This window comes from Ostrinia nubilalis, chromosome 9 (assembly GCF_963855985.1).
Source record: "Ostrinia nubilalis chromosome 9, ilOstNubi1.1, whole genome shotgun sequence".
NCBI classification, from domain to species: domain Eukaryota; kingdom Metazoa; phylum Arthropoda; class Insecta; order Lepidoptera; family Crambidae; genus Ostrinia; species Ostrinia nubilalis.
The window spans coordinates 11,553,606-11,569,871 of NC_087096.1; the positions used below are offsets into that span (position 1 = coordinate 11,553,606).

At 33.9% G+C, this 16,266-nt stretch overlaps 1 protein-coding gene across 1 annotated transcript in view; it reads right to left on the bottom strand.

Moving 5' to 3' along the window:
• The window catches only part of LOC135074658 (voltage-dependent T-type calcium channel subunit alpha-1G), a 45,451-nt gene extending 29,905 nt beyond the window's left edge, over positions 1-15,546 (bottom strand). The window contains exons 1-4 of the mRNA XM_063969022.1: positions 15,440-15,546; positions 13,991-14,124; positions 13,375-13,472; positions 760-931 (exon numbers count right to left, since the gene is read on the bottom strand). Coding sequence (XP_063825092.1) covers positions 760-931; positions 13,375-13,472; positions 13,991-14,124; positions 15,440-15,532 — 497 coding nt within the window. The 5' untranslated portion in view covers positions 15,533-15,546. The remainder of the gene's footprint in view (positions 1-759; positions 932-13,374; positions 13,473-13,990; positions 14,125-15,439) is intronic.
• Positions 15,547-16,266: the final 720 nt, after the last annotated feature.

Sequence of the window (16,266 nt, forward strand, 5' to 3'; positions counted from 1 at the left end):
TAACAACATTCTCAAGTAATTACTGGATGTAACTATTTGTGCTAGTATTCTATCAGTAAACATGTTAGGATTAGTAACTTTTACCTGCTAAGTATCTATTTTGTCTGATGTTAATGCTACATTATCTATGTTTGGATCTGATATGTTTTGAATCGATTAATACAGCAAAGTGTATTGAATCCATTAGTAAACTTTTTCTAGAAGTATTAATTGTGTGGTCAAATATTGAAATTGATAAAACTTTGCTGTATTAACTAAAGTGATTCATCATGCGTGTACCTATACCGGGTCTTTTTATGTGAGTATTGACAGAATGCAATATTTACATGTGTTACTGTTAATCGTAAAAGCTGATCGATTTTAACATGCGCGTTCGACAATGTTATAACGGTGAAGAAATAATGCAACGATAAAAATATGTAAAATGTCAAATGATAGAGCAGCCATGAATGTGCTCGTAGGATGTAAGCGTTAAATATTGCATGCAGTCAACGTTAGCAGTGGGACGTGCTGCTAAGACGAACTCTCGAGCAAATGGAACAAAATGAAAAACTCATTTCAGCCGCCATTTCATCCACAGAACTTTATACATTTCCAGCCATTTGTTGCGTCATCCAATTTCGAATGTTTACTTATTCAATACTAATTAACGCTTACTTCTATTAAGAGCTACGACCACGGCAAAATGAGGCAGATTAAAAGGTAGTCGTCTCTTTTTGCCGGGTTAATGAATGTGGATGAGTGATAGAGACAACATACTTGGGTCGGAGAACATTTGGTGGTAGCACTAGTTCGCATCGTTGTCTGAGTATCCCTTCCCACAGTTGGACGCCCACGATGCCGAATATGAAGAAAACGAAGAAACATAGCAGCAGGACGTTACCCAACATTGGTAATGTGTCGAGTAGCAGCATCACTAGAATACGCATACCTGCAAAAAAAATGTTGTGATAAAATATATAAAGTTAGTTAGCTGTACAAAAATCATAAGTAAGTACATAGTTAAACTATTTTCATTTGTCATGGTAAAGACCAAAGTTAATTAATTCATTCAATACAAATAAAACTCTCTATCATTTACATTATTATCAAATGTACGCTTCAAAAGAACAATATCGAAAATAAAAATGAACATTGCCGAAAACTGATTTCTCGTTCGATCGTTAATATTTCATAAAGTAAATTGCTTGGTAATCCCAAAGAGCTTTCGTGCAGCAAATTGCTCCGAAAATTACAGAAAACATGAACACAAAGCCGACGAGTTTAGAGATTTTAACGAACGAAAGCCTGATAGGCATCTAATTATTCTCAGCGAACGACTAATAAAACTAAGTTGGAAAAATTTTGCTGAACTTTATTTATTTCTCCTCATACTTAGTGTATCACTGCTCGATAGTGCAAATGTATAAAACAGCTCATTTGATACATCAATTATTATCTAAGCACGGTCGCTAACTATGTAGTAGGTGTGTGCTATGCTATGCATTAACGGTTGCAATGCAACATAAACTAAATTCTGAGTTGTTCTATTCGTTTCCATTCTAGGGAGCAACTAAGGTAGTAATATTTTACTTATTAGCGTTCACACAACAAGTTAGTGTTATCACTAACGGTTGCAACGATACGGTAACTTTCAAGTTAACGAACTGTTTCGCGAGGCAAATGAGGTATATATTTTAATTTACCTCAAATTTATTATTAGCTACTTACCTTACATTGTGCTAGAACCCTCGTTAGTGGTAATGGATTCACTGAATTCTCAGTATACTGTTCTATTCGTGTTGTGTAACCAGTGTGCAGATGGATTTCAATTAATTTCTCCCGCAGGCTCCAAAGAGCATTGGAGCTTAAATTTAGGTGCAGCATGTGCGCTTATTAATGGACAATTTCTCTAATTAGCGACATTGCAATTTGGGTCAATTGAAATTGGCGCTTAAATCCTAATGCAGTATTAGCAGGTAAATTGGAGTTTGGGGCGATTTTATGGCTATTGATTGGCTTCGACGATGATCGTAGCTATTATTTGTCTATCCAGGGTCTAGGTATTTTTGTGTGAAAAAAATGTGACTAACAGTTCAAATGAGTAAACGGTTTGTAATAAGTGATTTATTACTAGGTATGATGTCTGTATAAATCTAGCTCACAATGAAAAAAAAATGCTTGAAAATATAATTATCCGTTATGGCAAGTCGTTTTAAATTTTCCCAACTGACGCCGATGAAAAGTGAGAGCGAAAAACACAATCGACATCATAGTTCCTTCCAGTCCTAGCTAATAATAAAATAGATACAAATTCAACCCACATCTGGAACACTAAAGACCCTGCACAATCGTCGATCTGAGATCTGAGCTGGCACTTATAGAAATGAGCCAGGGGCGAGAATCGAGAGCGTGGGAGGCCGATCGATGCGGCGCAACAAGTGAACCTCGGCCGCACCACCCACCGAGGTGACACTTAAGCCGACCGAGTACGAATACGGATTTCACGTCGCACTTTTAAAGAATTGTAAGACGCGAATTTCGTAGAATTCACCGAGACGCGAACGTATTTGAAATGTACGAGTACTTGGTGGGTTTCGGCGCGGATGATTTGGCATCCGTTTTTGTGATTCTTTTTGAGTTTTGAATTCGTTACTGCCAAAATGTATATTCTCTCTCTATTTACCATTGGCCTTTAACTTAGCTTATTCACTATTTAAACCGCTAGCGATGGGTATTAATTTGTTATTTTACGTCAAACTTTATCTAGTTCGTGGATAATTAATATTCACTTAGGTAGTAGAAATATTTCAACTTGAACAAAGTTTCAAGATTATAAAAAGTGCGTGAAGGTTATCAGCTTAGAAGATCTTAGACAGAGATAATGAAGTAGTTGTCGTGACAACGAAAATAACAACAATAACTGTTCGGAAAAAATATTTTAAGTTAGGTAAATGTCTGTAAATGTAAGCATCAATGTAAAAATATTATTACTTGTTTAAAACTGTCTCAAAAATAATCTAAAACGAAGTTATAAAGTTTATACTTGCTTATCTTCTAGAACTAGCAATGATTAAATTAAAAGGATTTTATTGTATTCAAAGTAAAATCCCTACCTAAAATGTTAATTTCATTGTATTCGAGGCACGTATCTAAAATGAAGGTAGTCAATGTAACAATTGATCCTAAATATATACACTCACTTTGAGAATTCTGAACTTTTGCTTAGGTAATGTAAGCACGATTCAAAAGTTTGAAACTCTAGGTAGAGTACCTACATATTTAAATACTACTAAAAATTAGACTTTCAGCAGTATTTGCTTTAATTTCAGATAAACGCGATATAAGGGAGAGCCCGGTAAGGACAATGGGCAAAATGGTACCCGGCTCCAATAGATATGTGTCTAGTATCGTTTGAAAGGTCTTACCAAGATGAACAACTTTTACTATTACCACCAGCCTCAGATCTGGTTGTGTTCGAAGATAAACATACTTTTTTGCAGAATGGTACCCGGCTCCAATAGTTATGTTTGTAGTGTCATTTGAAAGGTCTTACCAAGACGAACAACATTTACTATGGCCACCAGCCTCAGATCTGGTTGCGTTCGAAGATAAACATACTTTTTGTGTAACCAAAGTATCAACGTGTCCATCGTATGGTACCTACTTAGGTTATGCGAGGCATGAAGGGTTTACTGCTCCAGCATCCTTCCTTTACTCTTTAACAATTATTGATAGGGATAAATGTGAAATAAATATTTTTATTTAAAGAACTACTACCCCCATTAATAAAAAGTTACAACTAGGAAGAAACATGGATTAAAATGACATTTCCATACCAAATGACAATTTAAGCCAGAGTTAACTAGGGTGTAACTTTTATTAATAAAGGGGTTAAAGTTTTATTACTTCTTAAGAGTTTTATTATGGGTTGTTTAAGCGAATAAACCCACAAGACCCAATTAGTCCACCCATAAGATGGACCGACGACCTCATAAAGGTAGCGGGAAGGCGCTGGATGCAGGCCGCCACTATTGTGGAAATCATTGGGGGAGGCCTATGTTCAACTAAAATTCTATGGCTAAAATGATCATGATGATGATGATGAAAGCGAATAAAGGGCTAATAGCTTACTTAGTTCATCGTAGGTATAATCCTTTTCTTTTCAATGTTTTTTTTGGTTAGGATTATTAGTAGATTGTAGTGATAGTGCATTACTCGTATACATGGATGATTGTGTTATACTTTCATTTACTTAGTGGAATTACTGCTTTCAAAACGTGAATTAGAACTGGCCCCATAGCAGACAGTTTCCTACATCTAAAGCACTTTTAAAATATATATTGGTTATGGCTATTGGAGCGGGTACCACTTTCCATACATTTGTGCCCATCATCCTTTGGACCAGTTTTTTTCAATCCTATTTTACACATAGTTTTCTTTTGTTTTTGCTAATGTTCATGGTATATAATTAAAGAGAAATTATTCAACTTACTATTTCATAGGTATTAATCAACATAATTGTTGTATATTTAGCACAATTCAACAAAATACGAGTTCAGAGCTTCGGTCCAATTTAGCCAACCGGTTCGAAAATTTGTACCACAGGGTTACTAAATTGGATTTCTATAAATTTCAAGCCTATAAAAAAATATGGCAAAATATTATACGATACATTCTTAACAAATTAGGTAACGAAAAGGAACAGTAGTTAATAACACAGACAATCGATATTGTTTTACACGTTATCACGATTTTGAGTAAAAGTTTTGTAATTCCAGTTATTGTAACGCACACTTGTACCTAATCTACCTTGCCAGTCTTTTGCTGTCATTTATTGTTAGTCAAACATAACTACGCTATTATAACTTCAAAATATGATTTACTAAAAAAAATTTCAAAATCCTTTGGTAAAGTTCCATACAACTTGATGTGGTACAATTTAGCCGACTAGGTGATAGTGCTTTTAAAAAATCGGTAAAAAACATAGCTTATAAATACCGAAAAATGTTTCAAATAATTGTAATCCACACTAATTTACGCTTCTAAATAATATATTAGAAACACCCTGTGATTAAATTTAACAAAATTACAAACTAAACATGTATTGTCAAAAGTTACTTGAAAACAATGAAAAAATACTTTTCAAAATAAAACACACGTGTTCGTTGTCACGGCAAAAACCACATGGCCGATATTAATTGATTTTAGTTGTGTATCGCTGAGTGTTGCAATTACAGACATTCAATAAATACTTTACGAAATATGAGGGTGGTACAATTTACCCGGCGGTACAATATACCGAACTCTCCCCTACTAGTTGCAGCATTTCAAAACAAAGGGTTGGTTTGTTGACAATTTCAGTCGCCATTTGTTCAAAATGGCTCACCTCGAATCGTGATTTACAAAGCAGCATCGAATATTCAATAAATCAAAAGTACGGCGACGAGACAACCCCTCATGACTTCCAAAGCTACCATAACTCAGGTAAGTAAGACAGACTGTACAGAAAGAAGCTCAATTCTCCATTTAGAATTCAATCTTAGAGTGAGGCTCTTGATTGGTTGAATTTAAATATTTAGATCAATCACTGAATAAAATCTATGAGTGAGATTGAATACAGTTTTGAACTTTTTTTTATAAGTTTGTCTATTTATCGTGTTAAATGCATTTTAAAGTGAGCGGATTCAGCTGATTGAATATTTAAATATTTTTACCCTAAAATCTAAATCAATAAGCTAATAAATTGATTAGGGAACGTATTTTTGTAGAATCCAAATTTCAATTTGCATACGATTCTGCAGAAATCGAATAGGGATTCGTATATGATTTGCCTGATTTCGTATTCAAATTGAAATTGAAATTCGAATGCTCCAAAAACACGTCTCCTACATTAAGCATGTTACTAATGCTACTTTTAGGAGCATAAATACGACGGAATATCTACTTATTTTTCAATAAGTTAGCCTAGAGTATTTTTATACCAGCTAGTAAAGAGTACCTGCCCGCCTATAACATCATTTTATACAAAAAATAAGTGTAATTATTGAAATTACTCTTGAGAGTGATAGTACTCGTATTTCCGTTGTCATTTTATTTTATTTTATTTTATTTTATTTTATTCATGGCGGATTTGCTTGGTCTATTGGCAGACGTTTTATACAAAGGACAATACATTCAAGTTTTGCTCCAGTTTTGATTTGAGACTTACAAACACTAGAACGATGTTGATGCAACCGAAAAATTTATTGTTCTATCAGTCTGTATTGAAAGTAAATCTTCTCTTCTTCAAGCGTGATATTGATATAAAGACGACGTGACATCTTTTATCTTTTGGACTAACTAGGCTTTCATATTCCATAGAACGACTTCATATCGGAATTAGCTACATCATTTTCAAGGCAAGTACCTACGTAATAAAGTCCCCTCGCATACTGGTTTAATATCCAGGCACTTATCTGCACTGTCCACCGACCACTATGAATATGAATAGGCTATTATGACACACTGCACATCGGAATAGACAGTGATCAAATTGATTATCCGTTAACTATAATGATTCTAGTAGTGATTGGTTCACTACTGATATCATTAACTAGCCTGAGTAATTAATTAGTAATTATAGTGATGTTCATAGCTATCTTTCTATCAAATGAGCCAAAACCGTCCCTGTTATGAGCCTACATAAAATGAACAAACTACTTATTTAGTATTATGTAGATAATATGCTTTAAGTTATAAGAATGTATCAAGAGTTTCAAGAAATGTGGCGATCTGGCCAAGTTACTTGGCACTAGCAGGGTGGATGTAATTAACGTACATAGTTCAGTACAGTTGTTAAATTTTCTGAAAACTTGAAATACAGTTCTACTAAGCTATTTTGGCAAACGGATACCTACTGTGTTAAGCTGTTTATAGTTTCCGATTATACAGAAATAGCTAGCTAGCTAGCTCAATTAGGTCTCTAGTACTACATGAAAATCAATCTGCTAACAAAATTTCACACTTTTCCTTAACTTAGCCGTTTTTAGAACCACACCCTACATCCACGTTTGCCAAATAAAGAAAAGGTAAATAGGTGTCTTCAAAATCAAATAGAACCCCATCAATCATGGGATCCCTTGAGCCCCGTGCCCCGGTCACGACTTACGCTTCTAAACGTTGGGTTTCAAACAAAGGACACCGTTCTCAAGTTTCCCTACAAAAGGTCGTCAAGATATGAATAAATAGACAATGTAGTTCAACTCATGATTAAGTTAGGGCTATCCATTCTTAAAGAAATAGCAAAATTGCTATTGATGAAACAACAATTGATGAAATTGGATGTACCTAGCTTATTATTTTACTATGAAATGCTGTTAACCCTTAATTTGATTTTGTTCACTGGGATGAACATTAAATTGAAAAAAATAATATGCCGAGTGCATACGTCTTAATTACTGGTAACTTTTTTTTTTCACTAGAAAGTATTCTTAAGTTTTGGTAGAAAAATATTTGTATGTGCTAGCCACAGTCTGAAAGTGTTAATTTTAGCCAAAATGCCGACATAGCGAAGACCAGGCTTTAGTGTCAAGGTGTTTATTCAAGCTTTACATGTTTTTATTATAATTGAGTAATGACAGTGGTTTTAACGTATTGCATAGTGTTCATGCTCAATAACTTGATTGATTTATAATGCTCATTTAGAAATAAGCCATGTTATACCAGGTCAAAGTCGAGTGTTCATCCCAGTGAACATTGCCAAATTACTATCAATGTTTGATTGTTCATCCCAGTGAACGTTGTCAAATAGGCTATCAAACGTTTATTTTTGCTTAATTTTATTTCAGTGGACCAATTTCTTTATTTAGAGTTAATTTTTATTTTGTTTGGGTTGTTGGCAGCTTGATACTGTATATTGCATGAAATGTAATATCAGAATAATGTTTTGTTACTTGTAAAAGTGGACATAATTGTTTTCTAAATGTTCATGCAAAATAATTACATATTTTAATTTAGAGTTGTTTGTAGATTCAATGTTTGTAGTTCCAAAGAATATTTTTGATTAAAATCATTTTTACTTTTTTATTTAAACCCTGAAGAATATATTTTATAAATGTGGGAGCTGTTTTTTTATTTTTTTGTGCGACTTGTCCACTTTTAAGTTACATGAACAAAAACTTATGATTTTTTTCTTTAAAAACATTAAACATTGTTTTACCTCAACGATCACACAAAATTGTATGGTAATAGTTAATTTCTTACTATTTCGTGCAACAAAAAGCGTTTAATAATATAAATTTTACTTTTTATATGTATAATTGTTTTAATTTAATGCCGCTACCCTAAATTGGCAATGTTCACCCCAATGAACAGTTACAATTCTCCATATATTTGGCAGTGTTCATTGGGATGAACATTGTTTTTTTTCTATTTGGTGAAGTTCCGATTTTATATATATTTTTTTCTGACCTATAAATAACCCTAAAAACATAAATCCGACGATGTATTTTTATATTTTGATAAATAATGAGTCTGCCAAATTAAGGGTTTATCCGTAAATTATTTTACAAAAACTGTTTATTACAGCACGAAATATTGTAAGTAAAACAAAAACTTAATCAACTACAAGAATAATTATTTACATTATTAAAACTTGCTTGACAAAAGAGCGTAATAATTAATATCATTTCAACCCGTTTCATTAAAAGCAAAGTTTCACAAAACGCCATCGCAAACAACTGGGGCAATGCAACCCAACCACAAATTAAATGGAGCGCGCGCCGGCTAGACACACATCGGCACTAATTTGCCCCGAGGCAAGATTTATAGTCCCCACGTGCCTTTTTATTCCGCTAAATTGAAATGCAAATTTTGATTTACGCCCGTGTCTATTAGACGTACACCTGCTATGCTGGGTTAAAGTTTAACCCGTTGCGGGCGTAGATAGTGGTAGACAGTGATTGACACGGCTAGGGCAGATTCGTTAAAGTGCTCGGGGCTAATTGGTTCAAGGAATGTATTGATTGAGCCGTTATTGTTACATTGTTACGTGCTTATCTTAATGGATTCTTAGTACGGACAAAATTAACACATAGGTAGGTAGGTATTTAACAATAAAATAATTATGAGCAGCAATCATTTGTATGGAAAATAGAAGAAAATTTCTTAGGGCACTTTTTTTGCCAGCTGGTGCGCTGTGTTTTTTTACTATCATCCCAACATTGTTGCTAAAATATTGGCTATTGGATGCATGTCGAATAAAAGATCGTGGTTCATTGTAAATATAACAAACATGGAGTGCAAATACCGCACAGCTAGTTAAAAGTAAAAGAGCATTCGTTACAAAACTAATTGCTCTCAATAACTAGCAATATCCAATAACATTTAATATCTTTGAAATGTCATCCTTTACGGTATAATAAAGAATGTCTTTCTAACTTCCGAGATTTAATGAGCACTCGGTGTAAGAGTTCTCTGGTGAAGTAGGTCCTTCCAGTATTAGAGCCCTGTTATGCTAGTAATGGATATTCTTTAGAAATTATTCTTGGGTCTTTATGAAATGTCAGTATCAGGACTAGTGTTCAAGTGAACAGCGGTTTGAAAAGGTCTGCGCTCGTAGGGATATTTTACGTTTGAAAATAAAATTATAGAATTGGCCATAATTTAGAATGTTTTGACAGACGATGTGTAATCTCGACATCGGTTAAATATTTGGTTTCCATAAACATACAATATTTACGAATATATTTCATAGTTTTAAAATAAATAAGGCAAATTATATCGCTTGTAAATACCTACTACCTACTTAGTGTAATTTTTTATCTTATAATTGTTTGTAGGTACCTATTTAATTCCTGTGTTGTAGTTTTGTTTGTTACTTGTGATGGCCGGTCGTTAGGCGTTTGCGACAGCTGGCGGTGACACCACCACAGCAAAGTTATTGCTAATTAGGAACGAAGGGAATAAAGGACAAAGATATTTTCAACAAACGTAGAAATAGGTAAAATTGCTTTTGTTCTAACGTTAGATAAGTTTTACACGGGACCATATTCGGTTGCATAAAAAATATTGTCATAATTTAAGAGTGCATAAAGTTTTTTGGCATACTCATCATTTCGCATAACGTTCATACAGAATAAATCATAAGGCATATTTTTTTTTGCCATAACCACTTTTATTATAATAATATTTTAGTATATATTTTTTCTGTATTCTTGTTTTTTTTAATAACGATTTCTAGGCATAACATTTATTGGCATTTAAACCAATGCCATAAATTTTACCATTCATAATATACAAAATACCATAATGTTAACAAATGCAATCAAACAGCAAGCACGCAAGCATACAAGCAAGCTGCAAGGAAGCATGTAAGCATGCATGCAAGCAAGCAAGGATGCAAACAAGCAAGCCCGCAAGCTAGCAGCAAGCATTCAAGCAAGCAGCAAGCAAGCATGCAAGCAAGCAGCAAGCATGCAATCAAGCAGCAAGCACGCAAGCATGCAAACAAGCAGCAAGCAAGCATCAAGCAAGCATGCAAGCAAGCAAGCAAGCAAGCAAGCATGCAAGCAAGCAGCAAGGAAGATTGCATTAGGATTGCCTTATCTCCGGCGCTGCGGGAAGTGCGGTCCTTCCGCTCTGGCGTAACATATACCCGGCATGCCATGCTCGCTTCCGCAGCTTCGGCTTGCTGGCGAAGCAGCGAGCGAGGACCGCACTCCCTCCGCGCCTCCGGCTTTTAAATTACACTCTAGTATAGGGCAGACTAGTACCACGTGGAAGAGACCACGGCCAGTCGGGATCTACATAATTCCAGACCAGGCAAGCTTAATGTTGTAAAAGAAATGTGGACTGTATAATATGTGCGTTATAATAGATAAGAGGGATTCGAAATCAAACAGAATGTATTTTCACGAGCTTAAGTTTTCTAAGAGACAGGTCAAAAATTAAGAACAAAAATGACAATGACACAGAGAATTTAGTTTTTACAAATCTATAGGCCGAAAGAGTATAAAGGTGGAAGGAGGATCGTTCGCAACATCACAAATACATAATTATTTACTCTTCAATGTTAGTTGCTCTTATAGACAATATTTATGACTTTATATGTTATAAATAATTACATTATGTTAATCGTATTTTATTAAAAACAAACTTTATGAATATAAAAATTATGTTCTTTACATTTATGATTATTTAAATTATGGTATTGAAAATTAGAGAAAGTTATTATTATGCCTAAGAAACCATTATGCATTTAGAAAACTATGCATATCAAAGTTTATGCGAAAAAACTTTATGCAAATACTGTTATGCCAAACTAAATTATGATGAAAGATGTTATGCGTCTGAGAGGGCACCCGTTTTACACATAGGTAAAAAAATTTATCAGTTTTTTTAGGAATTTCCTATATTCAAAGGAAAAAGATGTTTAAGAAAGGGATGTTCTGAAATTTTTTTGCTGCCGTCAAAAAGGTTATACATACATAACATAAGCTTTTCCTAAAAATTCTCGAGATAAAACACATTAAACATTTTCAAGTGATTGTTCTATGTAATTCAGCGTTAAAAAAATATTAAGTAGCTTTAATATTTAATACAAAAAATGTGAAAATCGCGAACACAAATGAAAAACCTTATGAAGTATCCATCTTCTTCTTAAATATTTTGCTCTCTATCAGACACTGTCAATGTCTGAACAACAATAAACCACCATAATACCTATCACAACAGAACTATCACAATCCCAAGATCCTTTAAGAAGTTAAACAAACTTAAACAGCGTACCTTCCTAACTCAGAAATTAAAAGCTACAACCAGCGCCTGATCGTCTTATGAGCTTAACTAAATGCGGAAGAAAGTCAGCGGTTTCGGAGTTCGAATTATTACAATCTCTGCTCCCTACTTAGGTGAGTAAGTGATTTAAACTTTGTCACGAATAATCACAAAGTTGCGGCGATGGTAATTATTTAAAATATGTGTTTTTTTGGTTCAAAAAAGTTTACAAAAGCACTCAGTAGAGTACTGAGCGACGTGATCTGGCATTCAAATTCAAAATTTCTTAATTATGCTACTTAGTTATTGTAATCACGGTGGTTGGTCTTTTTATTTTTACAAAAACTAGTGTCGGGAGAGGCCCAATATTAAAAATGTGAAAAATTTAGTATTATACACCACTGCCATAGTTAGTTACTGCGAAGTTATAGCTTGTTTATTTTACGTAACTGTCTAGCTGGTGATCATTAAAATTGTAGAGCCAAGGACTTTTAATTCACCTAGCAGTAGTTACATAATCAATTAAATTAGCCACCCCATAATAGCAGAGCTAAGAAAACAAATCCGTGCTTCCTCAGAAGTAGAATTAAAATCCACATAACTCTTCAGATGTTCAGCAACCGGACCGTGAGATTTATTGGAACTTTATGACTGTGTGTCACTAGTCAGGAATGTCTTTGTTAGCAGTCTGTTTCGATCTGATTGAATTTTTATTGGTCATAGACAAGACGTCTGGCCGTGATAAAGGTCAAACTATTTCTACGAAACAAAAGTCGTAAAATAACTTCTTTTTTAACGGGAAAACTGATGACAGTTCAGTAATTGTATTACTTTGGTTAACTAGACAGTTTTATGGACGCGAAATAAAATATTACGATGAAATATTTAACGTTAACGGACCTTAAAGACTTGCTAAAAATCCATGAAAGTATATTATTTATAGAGCTTTTATTAGGGGCCTGCAAAAATGAGTAGGAACCTATTTTTAACACAAAAACTCATGTTACACTACCCTATTATAACAGGTCAGGTTAAATTAATGCGGCTCCTACCTATTTGAGAGTACTTTTACATAGTTTTCCTGTAAAGCTCGCATACAGCCTTTGCGCTTTAGAACATGACCCTAATAAGCGTATTTACTAACGACTAAAGATGTAAAAGTCCTTTCAGAAGCAGTACTACACCAAACCCTTATCGTTGAAACTCGTAAAAATAAACTTAGCAGAAATAGGTTAATATTGAAATTAAAAAAATATATTTAGCTTGAAATCCATTGCCAGTGAAATGAAGAATAGTATCAAAATAAGATGACATTACTGTCTAATGCGAGTTGCAGACCAAGAGCTATGCTAAGTTTAGCGTAGTTACCATAGCAGACGCATTTTCCCATAGGTAGTTAGTTGTGTGCAGATTGCAAACTATGGAAAACTGCGTCAGCTAAATTAGCTTCTTATCTATCTTAGCTCTGGGTCCTCAATCAGCTTAACGAAAACTTCTCTGGTCCCATAGAGCGATATTGCAATAGTCGAATAGTAGAAAAATATCTATCGCGGAGTCTGTATGTGGCTTAAGGGTCATTTACCGTGACAAATGACAATCGAAATGCGTTCCATTTGTTTGGAGGAGGCCATAACTTACTTGGTATCCTATTGATGGCCCTCAGTGGTCGCAGCACTCGGATGGTCCTGATGGCCGATAGGTTTATGTTTTCTACGTTCAGGGCATACTCGAGGGCTCTGAAATAAAAGATTTATGTTAGGAAAACGTTTATCTGAATTGATAGAAAATATTTTAGAATACATTTTGTTTTAACTTTACTCAATTCAATTTATAATTCACTATCTACATAGTTTTGTTTTACTTAACTCTTTTCAGTCATTATTATCGTTCTAGTTGATAAGCTACAGCAAATTACTACATTAAAATTAAAACAAAAAACTCGAGTCGAAAATATGATTCGTGAAAAAGTTCAAAGGAAAACAATTGAGGATCGAAAATTTGACGGATGAAAAAGAAAACTTTTCTTAGTGGCCAGGTGCGTGACCAAGGAGTTTAGCCGTATCCGTAGGTATGCGACCTCTACATAATTTTTCCTAATGGACCAATGGATAGATACAAGTATCAAAATAAAAGAAATAATTAGAGAATGTTAAGAATAAATAAACAGATTGTAAACATCGCACTGAAAATTAATACACAACACACTATATATTAGAAGTTAAATATTTAAAAAATATTCAAAAGTTTTTCATACCCAGCCATAACGATGAAAAAATCCAGTCTATTCCAGGAATCCGCTAAGTAGGTGCCGTGCCCATAAACTCCCATTGCCACCATCTTGATCGTCATCTCCAGGGTGAAGAACGCGAATATTATGTCATCAAAAACCTGTTATAAGAAAATGAAACCGTAAGAACATTTTCAGGACGAATGTTTAAAATAGTATCTACGTATTCTTATTTACTAGGTAAACATGCTCGAAATATTTTTATAGAAAATCGAATATCAATGATATGAATAACCATCATTAACAGCTTAAAGGAGGTTTTGCATATTGGCGTTCCCACTTGCAAGACACTGGCTAGCAACAATTTTTATTAACCCAAAATTATTTTATAAAAAAATGTTTTATTAACTTTTTTTCTTGGCTATCAGGGTTTGCTAAAGTTTGTTACCAGCCAGGATTTTTTACCTCCCTGATTGGAGATTGATAAAAGTTTAATTGGTTGAGTACAAAATTTCGTCATAAATACGTTATTTTAATAATGAACATTTTTTAATAAAAACGTCGGCTTTTTCTAATGTTTTTATATTGCACTGAAATGTATTCTGATAACATTTTTCAAGTTAATCACAATGCGCAATGAATACGAGGCTTTAAAGTATATCTGAAAAGCCGATTTTATTTTGATGGACCGTTCACATTTCACCTCCAATTTTTGGTTTGAACTCAATAGTTTCTTTTTTTGGTTATGTCAGCGCTGAATGGATACTGAAATAGATTAAAATATTTCAAAATGTCTATTATTCTGCTTCGCATCCAAGCGTTGTTGGTTGAAACCAACATGAATTGCTTTTGTTCTTTGATTTGCGAATGCATATTTTTATTCAATATTTATTTACTGTAACATATCTACTCGTAAAATAAAAATAAAAACATATGACAAGGAAGGTTTTCATTATTTGAAGGCCGTTCGAAATTATACTTGTACCTACAATTTATTGATACTGACAAAATTATTTTATCCTATCTCATTGCTGCAATTGCCAGTACGTGTTGGTACCTGGCAATTCACTCACAGATATCTTTTGTTTTTCTCCTTGACAATAATAAGATATTCACCAGTCAGCATTCACCAGTTGATGCTAAAGTAGACTATCTAATACCTGTTACATACAAGTGGCTAAAACAGTGGCGTCAATTGCTGAGCGCTGAAACGGTACGAAAATTAAGTATCACTTGCACTCATTAAGGTAGAGTCAATGTAGATAAGGCTGTCAATCATTAATAAAATTGCGCTACCTAGTATAGCGCAAAACAATAGTCATGTTACAGTCAAAACTCATAATGGGTCAAAACCCCTTTGACTCAATCAATCAGTCAAAATTCATACAAAGTTATGTTTAGTAAAAAATACCAGTTAATCATCTTTATGACCGATTATGAGTTTTGATTGCAACAACCATATAAAGCTTAACGTACCTGTAATATCTTGCATCTGTTGGTGATGCACTGATCGTCCACGCATGGCTGGTACATCCCTAGAGTGACGCAGTTGAGCAGGATCACCAGCATCGATATCCTCTCGAACCATGTGCAAGGTAGTTAAGGAAATATCGTCTTTATGATCAATGAAACATTATAAATAAAATGAAAATTGCTATGCTTTAAGTAGAATAGTTTTGGTTATCGATATCAAGAGAACATTCAATGTTTATTAACCATTATACGAGTAGGTACATCATCGCTGCATCCTCGAGAATTTCATATAATTATTAGGTAATCCACTCCTGAAAATAACTTTGTAAATATGAAAATCACGGATGCAGGCGACTCGTATAACTACGGTCAAACTTTACTTAAGGTAAGTTTGTTTAACCATCAATTAAATTATTTACAGAGACTGTTACTTAAACCTCAAAAAATTTCAAAGATATTTCAAAAGGAAAACCTCGCTGTATAAAGTTTTATTGGAGTTCCCTCGTAAACATTGTAATTTGATACTCTATATTAGTTTTAGAGGCAAGCAAGACACTTGAGTCGGTGCCAGTAAATATGGTATGAAATGTGTAAGGTTGTATGTGGGGGACGAAAGTCGACCTCGATGTTAGTAAGGCTGTACAAACATGTATCGATAAATGGCATTATCGACAAAGTTTTCGTAAGACAGCGTGATAAGTGTTATTAAATACAAATTCTAGATTTTCAAACGTATCACACCTTGACACTTCAATTAATAATTAAATATAGTGAAAAATCTATGTCGTGAGAAAGAATTATGACCTCTTTTTGTCGAGTTCGCAAAAGAT